Source organism: Crinia signifera, chromosome 19, assembly GCF_055691185.1.
Source record: "Crinia signifera chromosome 19, ASM5569118v1, whole genome shotgun sequence".
In the NCBI taxonomy this organism is placed as follows: domain Eukaryota; kingdom Metazoa; phylum Chordata; class Amphibia; order Anura; family Myobatrachidae; genus Crinia; species Crinia signifera.
Window position 1 is genome coordinate 45,215,823 of NC_139226.1, and position 12,502 is coordinate 45,228,324.

Genomic DNA, 12,502 nt, shown 5'->3' on the forward strand with positions numbered 1-12,502 from the left:
AATAAATTTGATATCCTTGTAATTGAATTACATCTATCCAACCGAAACAAGTTACTTTGTTAAATGAGGCAGTGGCACACAGAATGACAAGGTGGCTTCACATCAAAACGTATAAAGGACTTCAGGTGAGTTTTTGGGCACTTTGTACCCTACCAACCACTGGTTTCACCTTTTTTAATGTATTTATCTTTACTTTGCTTTAACTGCTGCCAGGGACACTGATTTTCCAGTATTCTCACACATATGATAAGGGGATAAGTGAATCAGAGGCGTAACTAATAATTGTGCGCCCCCCTGCCGAAAATGCAGGGGGGCGCCCCCCCCCCCCCTAAAAAAAAAACAACAAGCAGCGGGGAGCCGTGGCGCGCGCGCGGGGGGGATTGAGGGGAGAGAGCGTGTGTGTGTGTATGTGTTTGTTTGTGTGCGTGTGTATTTTACTGTACCTTGGGGCCGCATCCGTCCGCGCCGGGTCCCGGCTCTCCCAGCTACTGCTGCTAACGAAAGTGACACTTGGAAAATGGTGGCCCCATACAGCAGACGAAAAACTGTCTGCGGTATGGGGGCAGCCATTTTCCAAGTGTCACTTTTTGTATCAGTGAGAGCAGCGCTGCGGCAATAGCCGGGAGAGCTGGGACCCGGACGGTGCACACAGGCAGCCAGACAGTGACTGTCGTCCCGCAGCCCCCCCGGCGCCCACATACCCTCAGCGCCTCCCCGCCACGGCGGGGGCTGCGGGACGATAGTTACGTGAGAGTGAATTTGTCAAAATAGGTGTGAACATTGACACAAAAACATTTGTAGTCCTCATAATGACCTGTAATATTTACCTTATATAGGAAATATAATCTTTTTTTATGCAATATTTTTTATTTGAATTTATACAACAAATGTGAGCGACACTGAATGGATATTTTGCACATATATCACAGAGATATTCGCACTCAAACAGTTAAACAGCTCCCAGTGGGACAGTACACCTTACTTACCCGAATACGCTCACGTGTATTCCCCCTTGCCAGCTGTACCCCTTCTATATTAGTTCCTGATGGGCCTGTTTACCTTCTGTGGTAAAAGCTTTTACGGTTTAAAAAATTAATGCTTTAATTGATTTGGGGGGGAGGGTTAAGGTTCTAACATCCGCACCCCAGCTCCACCCCCTATCGCCGCACATCGCATTCATAATTATCGCATATGCACTAACATATGCAATATTTATGGCAAAGGACAGCTCTTGCATAAGAGCTGTCCTTTGCGATGAGAGTCAGCGGGTCCCATGGGGACCCGGCTGCTCTCCCCCCCCTCCCTTACCCGACGCTGCTGCTGCTGCTGCGCCGGGCTCTCCTCCTCCCTGCACCCTGAAGAGGATCAGTGCAGGGAGGAGGTCACAGGTACGGGCAGCACAGCACTGCGGTGGGTCGGTGCGGGGCGGCGGTGGGTCGGTGCGGGGCGGCTGAGATTTTTCTGGCGATGCCAACCCACCGCGGTAACCCGGCGAGGGATGCTTAGTGCATCCCAAAAATGCGGGAAAAACCCAGATAACGGGGTTTTTACCGCATTTTTAGCTTAGAGAATCTCCCCCTGTGTCTTTTTGGGTGTAAGCAAACTGTAGTTAAAAATATAGTTTTTCAGGAAGCTACAAGGTGTTTCTTCTGAGATATTACTACAAATAAATCTGGAGCAACATTTACAGAGAGAACTGGGCTCTTTAATTTCCAGAATAAAATATTATCCTGCGCTATAATAATATCATCTTACACTAAATCTTGATAACGTAAAACAATCTAATAAAAGATAAATACTATTGCAATAAAAGTCTGAATAAGATCTGTGTACACACCATGCCCACCTGCAGTCTCGCTATCTTCCGCCGTAGTCATTTTCTCCACCTCTAGCTTTCTCCTGATTTCAAACCGTCGAGAGAATCCAGCTTTAGGCTTCCACATTTCCTGTAAGACAAGGGGACGTTCATGGTCCCCTACTATGCGCAGATACTCCATCTTCCATTCTCCCTCATGCCCAACAAAATGCCCCACCACATCGCAAAGGACAAAGGCTTCTGTGTCCGGATCCGCCACAGCATACCTTTCCAGTGCCTCTTTCACCAGCTCCCGCGCTGTGGACCGCGGTGTAGCTAGAACACTCTTGTAGTTGGTGCCAGTAGAAATGTCATCTCCAAATATTTTGAGAATACCGGGCAAATTCTTCTGGCTGGACAGCTCCACCAAGTCCTCAGGCAAGGAATCAATGATTTCGGACAACTTCTTCTCACTAGCCCAGCGACCCGCGGCACTGCCAGCACTGATGCTACCAGTCATAAGAATAGTACTACGGTGGAAGATATTCGATAGACGTTTGTGACGATTGTTTTTATTCTTCGTTGGTTGACGAAGCTCCACCGGTTCATTGTTGCGACTGGTTGTGTCTGAAGAGGTGGACCTGAAAATTAGACGAAGAGTGTTAGAAGATAAAATAGTTAAGCCACGATAAACATGTTTAAAGAAGACACTATACAGATGTGTTCTCCAACATCCGGCCTAAAGACACCATGAAACGGGCGAAGCGTTGTGCGAGTCAGCTGCCAGGTCCTGTTTTGTCGAAAGTGCATCTTAGTTATAAATCATTGCTACTAGGACGCACCAGAGCAATGTGCTGATTACTGTACTCTGATATGTAACCCTTGTATATTTGTGTGTGACTGAGTCTGTATACAGTACTATGCACAACGCGGATACTACATCATAAGACCTTGTACACAGATTCAAAGACTCAGTCACACAAAAATATATAAGTGTTGCCGACTTTATTAAATTAATCAGCAATGTCTCCTGACGCATCTTAGTCATGACTGATGCATTTTGGTAAAAAAAAACAAAGCCACAAAAAACGATGCCCAATGCCAGCAGATTATAATGGGACCTGGTGCACAAAGAGGGGCTGTTGCAACTGCAGCAATGTTGTATTAGGACATATCTGTAAGGGTATCCGTTTAATAGGTCAACAGTAATTAGGTAAACCACCATTGGTCGACAGAAAAAAGGTTGACGCATGGAAAAGGTCAACATGGTTTAGGTCAACATTAAATTATGACACAAGCAAAATATCATCGTGGAAATGGTCGACACAAATATGTTTTTAGTGATTTTTTTTAAACCGTCTTGTTTTACTTGTCTTTCTTCATAATCCAAGTGGGCAAAGAGTTAGATTATAATAGTGCCCGTAGCATGGCGAGTGCAGTGAGGCTCTGTGCCAACCTGGAGTGCATGGCCCCTCCCTCATGTGTTGGGGTGCATGGCCCCTCCCCCTCATTCATGCAGGACCTGCTGCTGTTGCTGTGGGGGCAGCAAATAGCAGGAACATCAGACCATGATCAGCCATAGGTAGTGTGTGTGCGCAGGGTGTCTACAATCTATTAGGGGAGGACATTGGGCCCAATTCACACCAGCTCACTAGGCTGCGTGTGTTCGGAGCCTAGGGAGCAGGTTAACACTGCCCTGGTGAACGCACACGCCACCCCAGCCGGCCAAAGCCCTTTGCTTGGCTGCAAACGGATGTGTACAGTAAACATCCGTTCGCAAGTGCCTGCACAGAGCCTGCACATTTGGACTGAACAGATCAAATCAGATTCTGTCCATAATTACTCTATTGCATCCTGGAAAATGATAGACACAATCTGGTTGCTACGGGCAACATCGCCTAATTAATTTTTAGAAGCTTTACTAAATTTACATTTTGGGCCGATTTCACCTGATCCTGACGGGCCGGGCCGAGAAACCGGCCCAAATCGGATGTGTTTGATGTTCTCCTGAACCGGAAGTCGGACCTGATGCCCGTCCGACCTCTAACTTGGCCCCCCTCCTGGCAGGAAAGGACAGCATGTGATACAAGGTCCTGGGCGGCTCAAGTGGGTTGGACAGCCCGTACACTACTGCGCTACATTTCTGTCATGTAAAATGGTTCAAACTTTAGCACCTCAACTTTAACCTATTTCTTATTAGTATTATGTGTTGTAGTACAATTATTATTATTATTATTATTATTATTATGTCACTCATATGACAGCTAGACAAACACTTATCACAAATACCAAAGGACACACAATTCCACCTTCCAAATAATACCCTGCATAGTCTGCATTTCTTGCATTGTGAATTACGCAGACCTCCGGGATAACGTGGCTGGTTCGCACCCAGCCATTTGTCTGAGGAGATTCTGTGGGAGAAGATTGTTTGTCCTTTGGAATGCTCCTGTTGCTACACCTGGTGTAGTCTTGCACGCTGGTGGTAACTGTCCCCTCGCAGCCGAAGTGCACATAGCAGTGTTTATAGCTGACCAGCTGACAAAAGATATTTCAGCTGAAACGTTATTTCATAGCCAGGGAAACAAGGACACCCGACTATCAGCTTGGACACACTCTGACCCTGAAGCTGCACATAAAGACTAGGCTTGGCCAAATCACAGAACTGACTAATTCCGCAAATATCCTATATTGTACTTTCCGAGTCAGGAATTTAACCCCCAGCTTATTAGGCCTAACTTTAATGAATCTTTCGGGATAGGAAGTATGCGAGGGCGAAGCCAAATCCACTCAGAAGCTACAGCTGACTTCTCTATTTATATTGGACCTTTGCACTTTTTGAGGGTGGTGCTCTAGAATAGTGATTTCACCACAGTGTCAGCCAGAAGCCCTCTACAGCCTTCTGCTGTGTTCCCAACTTCAAGGCCTTACGGAAATGATACAGCGCAAACTCCACCATACTCCACCCTTTCACTTCCTGTCACTCCATTCTTTCATTTCATTATCTGTCATATGACTGGCTACAGGAAGGAAGCAGGGGGAGGGGGGGGATTCCAAATCCCAGCCACTATCTAAGGAAAGGTATTACACACATGAATGCTCGCTGAAGGAATTGCTTCTAATCATTACTACACATGGGACTGATTCAAGTTGACTCGCTTAAGCAGCGTAAATTCACTGATTAGCGAGTCATCTAACGCTGCCCGCCGGGCGAGCGAGGGAATGGCTGCCGCTGCCGCCGGGTGAACATCCCTGCCGCACTGTGAATGAATGTTTAGCATAAACATCCATTTGCACCGGAGCGTATGGGGGTGAAATCATTTGATGGTCGCGACCATTAAATAATTTTTTTCCCTTTCCGCAAGTATAACTGACCTATATTTGCAGCGTCCGGCTATGAGAACGTCAGCCGCCCACCCCGCCCCCTCATTCCCAGTGCTTTCATGCGGTCGCCCATAAAACATTGGACTTTCCCATGCACCATTCCCCTGACTGCCTCCATCCCGCCCCACTATGCAAACACCTCAGCGACTGTGCAAGTTGCCGAAGAAGTCCGAACGGCGGCCCTGCACATGTGTATATTAGCATATACGCATGCATGGAACAAAAACATCGGAGATGGATCGTTACTGAATCAGGCCCTGTATTTACTGACACTACGGAGCAAAAGGTTTATACTACTGTAGCCATGCATTTGCATTTTATATTTGTACAGTTAATGACACTAGAAATGATTGCTCTTAATATGTTTTTTATGTGTATTGTCTTTAAAATATTTTTTCAGAAAGACTGTTACCTTTGGAGAATGCCCACAGTGAGCTTTTAACTATAGCAACAACAAAAAAGGGCAGTACAGTATAACTGTGTGGAGTATTGGACTGTGACATTAAGGGCCCACCTGCAGGGCAGCCGAGAGGTATGCCGGGCCCCGGTAAAAATTTTGAGGCGCGGCCTAAGCACGGGAGGTGTGGCCACCTTCCACGCTTAGGCCAAGCCCCCAAAATGTTTTGAGGGGTGAAAAAACTCTAAAGTCGAGGGGGATGTAATTGCCCCTCAACAGCAGCAGCACACACCTACACCATGTGCTGTGCAGACATTGTCAGTGAGACGCTCATGCTGAGCCTGTTGTCAGCACAGCACATGCTGCTGCTGCCCGTGAGGAACAGTGGGGGATGGGGTTGGACCAGGGCCCTGCCAGGCCCCTCCAGCAAGCCCGGGCCCAGGTAATTCGTTCCCGCTCCCCCCCCTCTCGGCTGCCCTGCCCACCTGGGAAATGTATTGGGAGGGCCCATGTGTAGAGGTGTGGTCAGTCTCCAGATGGGGTGTGGCCAGTCGCCACAGAGGTTTGGCCAACCATTAGAGACTGTACGTGAAACATAAATGCATGTGATATTTGGGTACTTGTGAGTTATCCAGGCTGCCGATTTCTAAATCGGGTCGGATCGGGTACATCGCATCGCATCGCGTTGCATGCGACCATCGGATGCGATGCGATGCGATGACCCGATTTTTCCATAGGAATCAATGTTAAAATGGACTGAGTCCATTTTAACATGGAATTCAATGGGAAAAAGGGGTCCTTTTCATACCCCTACTATCCAAGTGGGCATGGAGTTGGATATAAACCTGTGGCGAGCGTAGCGAGCCACCGAGCCCGAAGCGTGGCGAGCGTAGCGAGCCCCGCGAGGGGACACAGAATACCGTCCCCTCGCGGGGCTCGCTTCGCTCGCCACGCTTCGGGCTCGGTGGCTCGCTACGCTCGCCACAGGTTTATATCCAACTCCATGCCCACTTGGATAGTAGGGGTATGAAAAGGACCCCTTTTTCCCATTGAATTCCATGTTAAAATGGACTCAGTCCATTTTAACATTGATTCCTATGGAAAAATCGGGTCATCGCATCCGATGGTCGCATGCGATGCGATGCGATGCGATGCGATGCGATATCGCATCGCATCGCATCTGATTGTATGCCTTAACTTAAGGCATACAATCAATAAATCGGCAGCCCAGATAACTCACAAGTACCGATATTTGTTTTTATTAGCGGGTTATTAGCAGTAAAAAAGACCAGGAGGTATGCTGCCTAAAGTAGATTATTGTGGTCCTTTCAGAGTTGTAACAGGTATGTAGTACAGACAAAGGTGTAGCTACCATCGGTGCAGAGAGAGCATCTGCTTTGGGGCCCAGAGCGGAGCGGGACCACCTTCCCTCCCAAAAATACATGTACAGGGGCATAGCTACCATAGATGCAGGAAGTACAGCTGAAATGGGGCCCAGAGAGTACACCTTCCAGCATAATGACATGTATTACTGTATATACATTTTTCACTATTGGGCGATACATTGAGGCCCTTACAAACATTTGCCTTGGAGTCTACAATATATTTAGTTACACACTGGACCTGCTCAATGTATAAAAAGAACTGAAGGCCATTATAATGTTACATCATATGAGCTGGAGCACGGTAATGTGGCACAATATGAAGTGGATTCCTTATAGTGTGGCATAATGTGTAATGGGGCAATATTTTTTATGGGGCATAAAATTAACAACTGCTGCACAGAGGTGTCGCTGTAGAATCATTGGGACAGAAACGTCCTTAAAAATGTTGCTATTGGCCCACAAAGTTATGATTATGCCGAGCATAGAGAATCAGAGAGACGGTTAACATAAGTCATTAGAGTCATTTTGTTAAAGGAACATTTTACTGTACTATGGACCTAACAGTTTGATATGTGTTTCATGACAGAATAAAAAAATTAATGACAGACATTGAGTAAGGGTGAAGCATGGGTGTATACATTTATAGGTACACTGGACTACTTTTGTATAATCCTATATCACATTCTAGATCGAGCTATTTATTGGAATCAGATTGGCCTGGTAACAATTAGCAGGCTAATAAGGGACCAACTAAATTGCAATTTTTATCATTAATTGATAGACGTGGGCAGAAATAGGATTTCTTTGTACATCTAATAATATATATAGCAGGCATCTCCAAACTATGGCCCTCCAGCTGTTGTGAAACTACAAGCCCCATCATGCCTTGCCACAGTTTTGCTATTAGAGAAGGCTTAAACTATGGTAAGGCATGCTAGGATGTGTAGTTTCACAACAGCTGGGTGGCCACAGTTTTGACATGCCTGATATAAAGCATCAAATTTCAATGATTTCTGTTGATATTAAAAGATTTCATTCACCAGCAAATATCTTAGGGCAGTATTCAATGTGAAATATTCTCCGTGCATGGCGAGAGATTTTTTCTCTCGCCATGCACTCGCCCTGTTCCGGAGGGTTTGCTGCCACTCCTGCTCCCACTATTCAATGTGGTTAAGACTCGCCGCCACTCGCGGCGAGTCTTTACCTCTGCAGCGGACGAGCGTCCGCGGCAGGGAGCTGGCAGGGAGCCGGGGGACGGTGGCAGCCAGGGAGATTAAAGTCTCCCTGGCTGCCCCAGAACATATGTGGAGGGGAGGTGGGCTCCCCGGGACCCAGGCAGCACAAGCTGCCCTCCCCCCCCTATAGCCAGCGGGGGACCCAGTATTCACTGCACCCGATCGTGCATATGTAATGATCGGATGCAGTGAATATATGAATATCTAATGAGCGGCTTGAGAGCTCCGGCCCCCTGCTGGCTGCTCTGTGTAAAAAAATAAAAAAAATATATTTTTTTTTAATTAAATATATATTCATGTGCTATAAGCACATGAATAAAAATAACATGCCCCTACACAGAAAAAAAATCCTGATTTTTTTACACTGAAATAAAAAAAAAAAAACCTTTTAGTTTAAAAGTTCACATTCCAGTTCTCCATGAAAAGATGGAGAATTGCTACATGGAGAGACACGGCGAAAATCACTTAAAAAGACTGCAAAAATATCACATTGAATAGGGTGGTTCACTTTTGGAGAGCAAAATGCTCCTTCCAACGCGAAAACAGCACAAACTCGCCATAAAACAAGGCAAATTTTTCTCATTGAATACTGGCCTTAGAGCTTGTCTGATTAATTTCAACATTCCTATTCATGTCAGTGAAATCATTAGCATTTGTTACATGTATAAACCCCACTGAAATGAATGGACAGGTTGAAAAGAAAGGTAAAAGCACCATCTACGAAACTTTCCGTTATGAGCCATATGATCTATTTAAGAAAATAAAGCTCAAGGTGTTTGGTATATATGAAATTACTTTGCGTTTTATTTTTGTCAATAGATCTGATTCCTACAACATGATTTTTCAAATATCACTGTTGTCATTAACATTCATTTGAACACACACATTCATTTCAGTGGGGTTTCCAAGTTTACTTATGGAAACACCACTAAAGTCAACATAGCTTGAATTTCAGAAACCAGTTAAACATGTCTTGGCAATTTTCTAGATCAATCTAGTAAACTAATATTTGGCAAATTCAACTCTTCTAGTTATCAAAAGAGCTGCTTGAACCTGTGGTGTATCATTTCTCTAACCAGTTTATCTAATCGGTAGAAATATATTTCATTAAAGTTTAAAATGAAAATTTTTTAAAATACTAATTTTAACATGCTTGGTATATTTCAAAACGCAAACCTAAATAGCCAACGTCATTGAATCAGTAAAATCGAATCGAATTTTGAACTGATTCTACATTTTTGAACCTTTAAATCAATACCATCAGTGATTTTTTTTTCGTTTTTTTAAGGGATTTGTATCAACTTTTCACAGCGATGGAAACTTGATGATTCATAGGTGAATTTAAGGCTGTTTCATCATTTCGGCAAAGCGAGCCTTAACAAATTACGTGTCTTTGAAAAAACTTAAAATATAATTATTTGCATGCTTGCTGATGTAAAACTAATGTAAACATAAAATATGGGGATCTTTGAATTTACTAAGAGATTTGCATAAACCTTGACCACACTTTGTAACTGACAGGAACTGTAGGTCTGCACGGATGTCATACAACGTAACACGTATAACACAGACTGACGAGGAAGAGAGGTGGCATCTTACTTGATGGAGCCCACACTAGGCCACCGTCTGCCTAGCTTGGCAAAGTGCTTCTTTGGAGAATTAATCCAGAGGCCCACAGGAAAGTGCAGCTTCCCGAATCTGGGACTTCCTTCCTTTTTCTCTTCGTGGAACATTGTATAACCGTTTCAGAACTGGAGAGAAGAAACAATAACATTTCCAATGGATGTGAATAAAAACCATGCAGTCAAAATGTACTGATTATATACTGCTTCCTAGTTAAACATTTCAGTGTTTTAAAATAGGAATTCAATGCCATGAGGACGTTTGCAATCACGGCACTCCCATGAACACCAACATCACCAACATCTCCTTGCACTCCATAGAGCTGTATAGGAAAGTTAGAAATGTTTGGGCACTATGATTCTCGAGGATGCATGTAGCCAAAAAATCATGGACGCCAATCGGTTTTCCTCGCCCCTTCCACTTACGGAATTAAGTTTCCCGCCCCTTCCACTTATATGAAATCTAAGAATAAAACATTTAAGTACAATATGACAATGCAGAATAAGCAGATAGATACTTAAGCCCCGTACACAAAAGCCAAAGGGCTCCGTGAACGATATATCGTTAACGATATCATTCACAGCATTAACAATATATCGTCTAGGATGCATAGGACTTTATATTGGCATTTTTACACTTTGATTTGAGAATATGACTTTGAATGCAAGAAATAAAGTCTCATCCTAGTAATCACGGGATTGGGCATTTTTCAATCCCGAATTCTGGGATTGAAAAAATGCCCCGGGATTGGCATCCATAATGTCGACATAGATCAACATGAACACTTGGCACACTACTATGTTCTTCTTCAATGCCCACTGGGATTGCAAAGTATGAACAAGTCGGTTCAAAACAAATTTTAAAGTTTAATTGTGAAAAACACTTGTCGATCTTTATCCATCTCGACCTTTTGCCTTTCGTCCACCAGTAGTTGACCTAATGACGGGATAATGATCATACAATATGGCGTAGGTATTTATCCAGATGCGCTCAGAGCAATTTACGCTAAGCGGTGCACTACTCTCTCGTAGGAGACCCAAGGGGATACGGTCATTATGTTGACATGGCTTAGGTTGACACATGAAATAGGTTGACATGGCTAAGGTCCACAGAGTCGAAAGGTCAACACAAGCATTTATAAGGTCAAAGTAAGTTTTTCACGTTTTTTTTTAAGCCGACATGTGCCGACAGGAGGTATTTTATGCCCTACCATCCACTAGGGCATGGTGGAAGAATAAAATAGTGTGCCTGAAGAAGGCCAGCACAGTGAGCCATTCGAGGGGACATGGTACACAGATGTAACCATGTCGACTGTGTCGACATTTGGGTAAAAAATGTGAAAAACCCTTTTGACTGTCGACCTTCCATTGTGAACCCTAATGCTTGTGTCGACCTTCAAACTCTGTCGAACTTAGCCATGTTGACCTATTTTATGTGTCACTTAAGCCATGTAGACTTTCAGTGGTCAACCCAATGCATGTCGACCAAAGATACACACGTGAATAGTAATCAGTTCCAGAATCCATCCACAGTAAATTGCATAGCAAACTGGCAGAGCTGAGAACCAAAACACCAAACTACATTTAGACTTGTATAGAAATCGCACAAAATGATTGGAACCAAAATAAATAAATAAAAATGAAGCTAATGTATAATCAGCAACACTATAGTTACCTGGTGTGGGTGCAGGGGAAGGCGCTGTCGGACTGCGCTGTTGCAGCGATTTCCCTCTTCCGTTCAGAATGTCACCTCAGCAGCAGTTTCTCATCTTATTCCTGGATCCAGAATGCAAGGGTCAGACTCAGTACAACCATCCTCATGTACCAGACTAAGACAAGCCGCAGGTACGATGCTGGTCAGGTGTGCATTTTGACAGTTAACAGATAAAAATAAAGTGTCCAGGTAACGTAATAAAGATAAGCTGCAGGGAAAACAAATTGTTGCTGGACGTGAAACAGAAGGAATCTCAGCCTGCAGTTAGCTATAGATCGCATTTATTTGTAGTCGCAGTGAAAGCGCTTCTGGTTCCCAAGACCTTCAAATAAGAATTTCTCTTCCCTACTGTTCGAATCCTGGAAAAGCGGTCTGTCTGCAATCCAGTTTCCTTTGTTTTAACAAATATCGAGCCCTCCCTCTTCCTGGGGTCAGATAGGATGAATGTTACTCACATCTCACAATATTCAACTAGTAAGATGAGGGAAACGGGGGAAAGAATTCAGCTAATGCTGGAAAGAGATGGACATTCAGGAAAAACCTTCATACATATGAGATTACGCCAGGACAGTCGCGCTTTTTGGACACTGTCCCACCCGTGGGCCTCAGTGGCCAGCTTTACCATTAGGCAACTGCCTGGGGCCTCCAGAAACTTGTAGGCTTCTGCCCAAAAATGCTTTGTTTTCGAGTTATTTTCGAAAAACTGAAAAAAAAAACAGCCAAAATGTTGCAGTTTTTTGTCCCTAGCGTCTGAATCTCCACTCAGAAAATGGTGCAAACTCAGTTTACTTTTATGTGGGATGACCCAAGTGAATTAAAAAAACTTCCAGCTTTCCCCCAATTTTTGGAAGGCACAGCCCTTTTTTATGCTAATTTGACTGGACTAACCAGTTGATGGTGTAGATTCATTCCCTATGATATATTACGTCATGGATTCCAATCCAGAAAATTGTGCTTTTTATATTATTTT

General features: G+C 44.2%; 1 protein-coding gene across 3 annotated transcripts in view; it reads right to left on the bottom strand.

Annotated features, from left to right (window-relative positions):
- Nucleotides 1-12,070, bottom strand: part of RASIP1 (Ras interacting protein 1) — a 49,165-nt gene extending 37,095 nt beyond the window's left edge. For 2 of the 3 annotated variants that reach the window (XM_083162459.1, XM_083162458.1), the window contains exons 1-3: nucleotides 11,494-12,069; nucleotides 9,796-9,947; nucleotides 1,838-2,436 (exon numbers count right to left, since the gene is read on the bottom strand). In XM_083162459.1, coding sequence (XP_083018585.1) covers nucleotides 1,838-2,436; nucleotides 9,796-9,929 — 733 coding nt within the window. In that variant the 5' untranslated portion in view covers nucleotides 9,930-9,947; nucleotides 11,494-12,069. Of the gene's footprint in view, nucleotides 1-1,837; nucleotides 2,437-9,795; nucleotides 9,948-11,493 lie in introns of all 3 variants that reach the window. The other variant, XM_083162460.1, reaches the window with a different exon arrangement.
- Nucleotides 12,071-12,502: the final 432 nt, after the last annotated feature.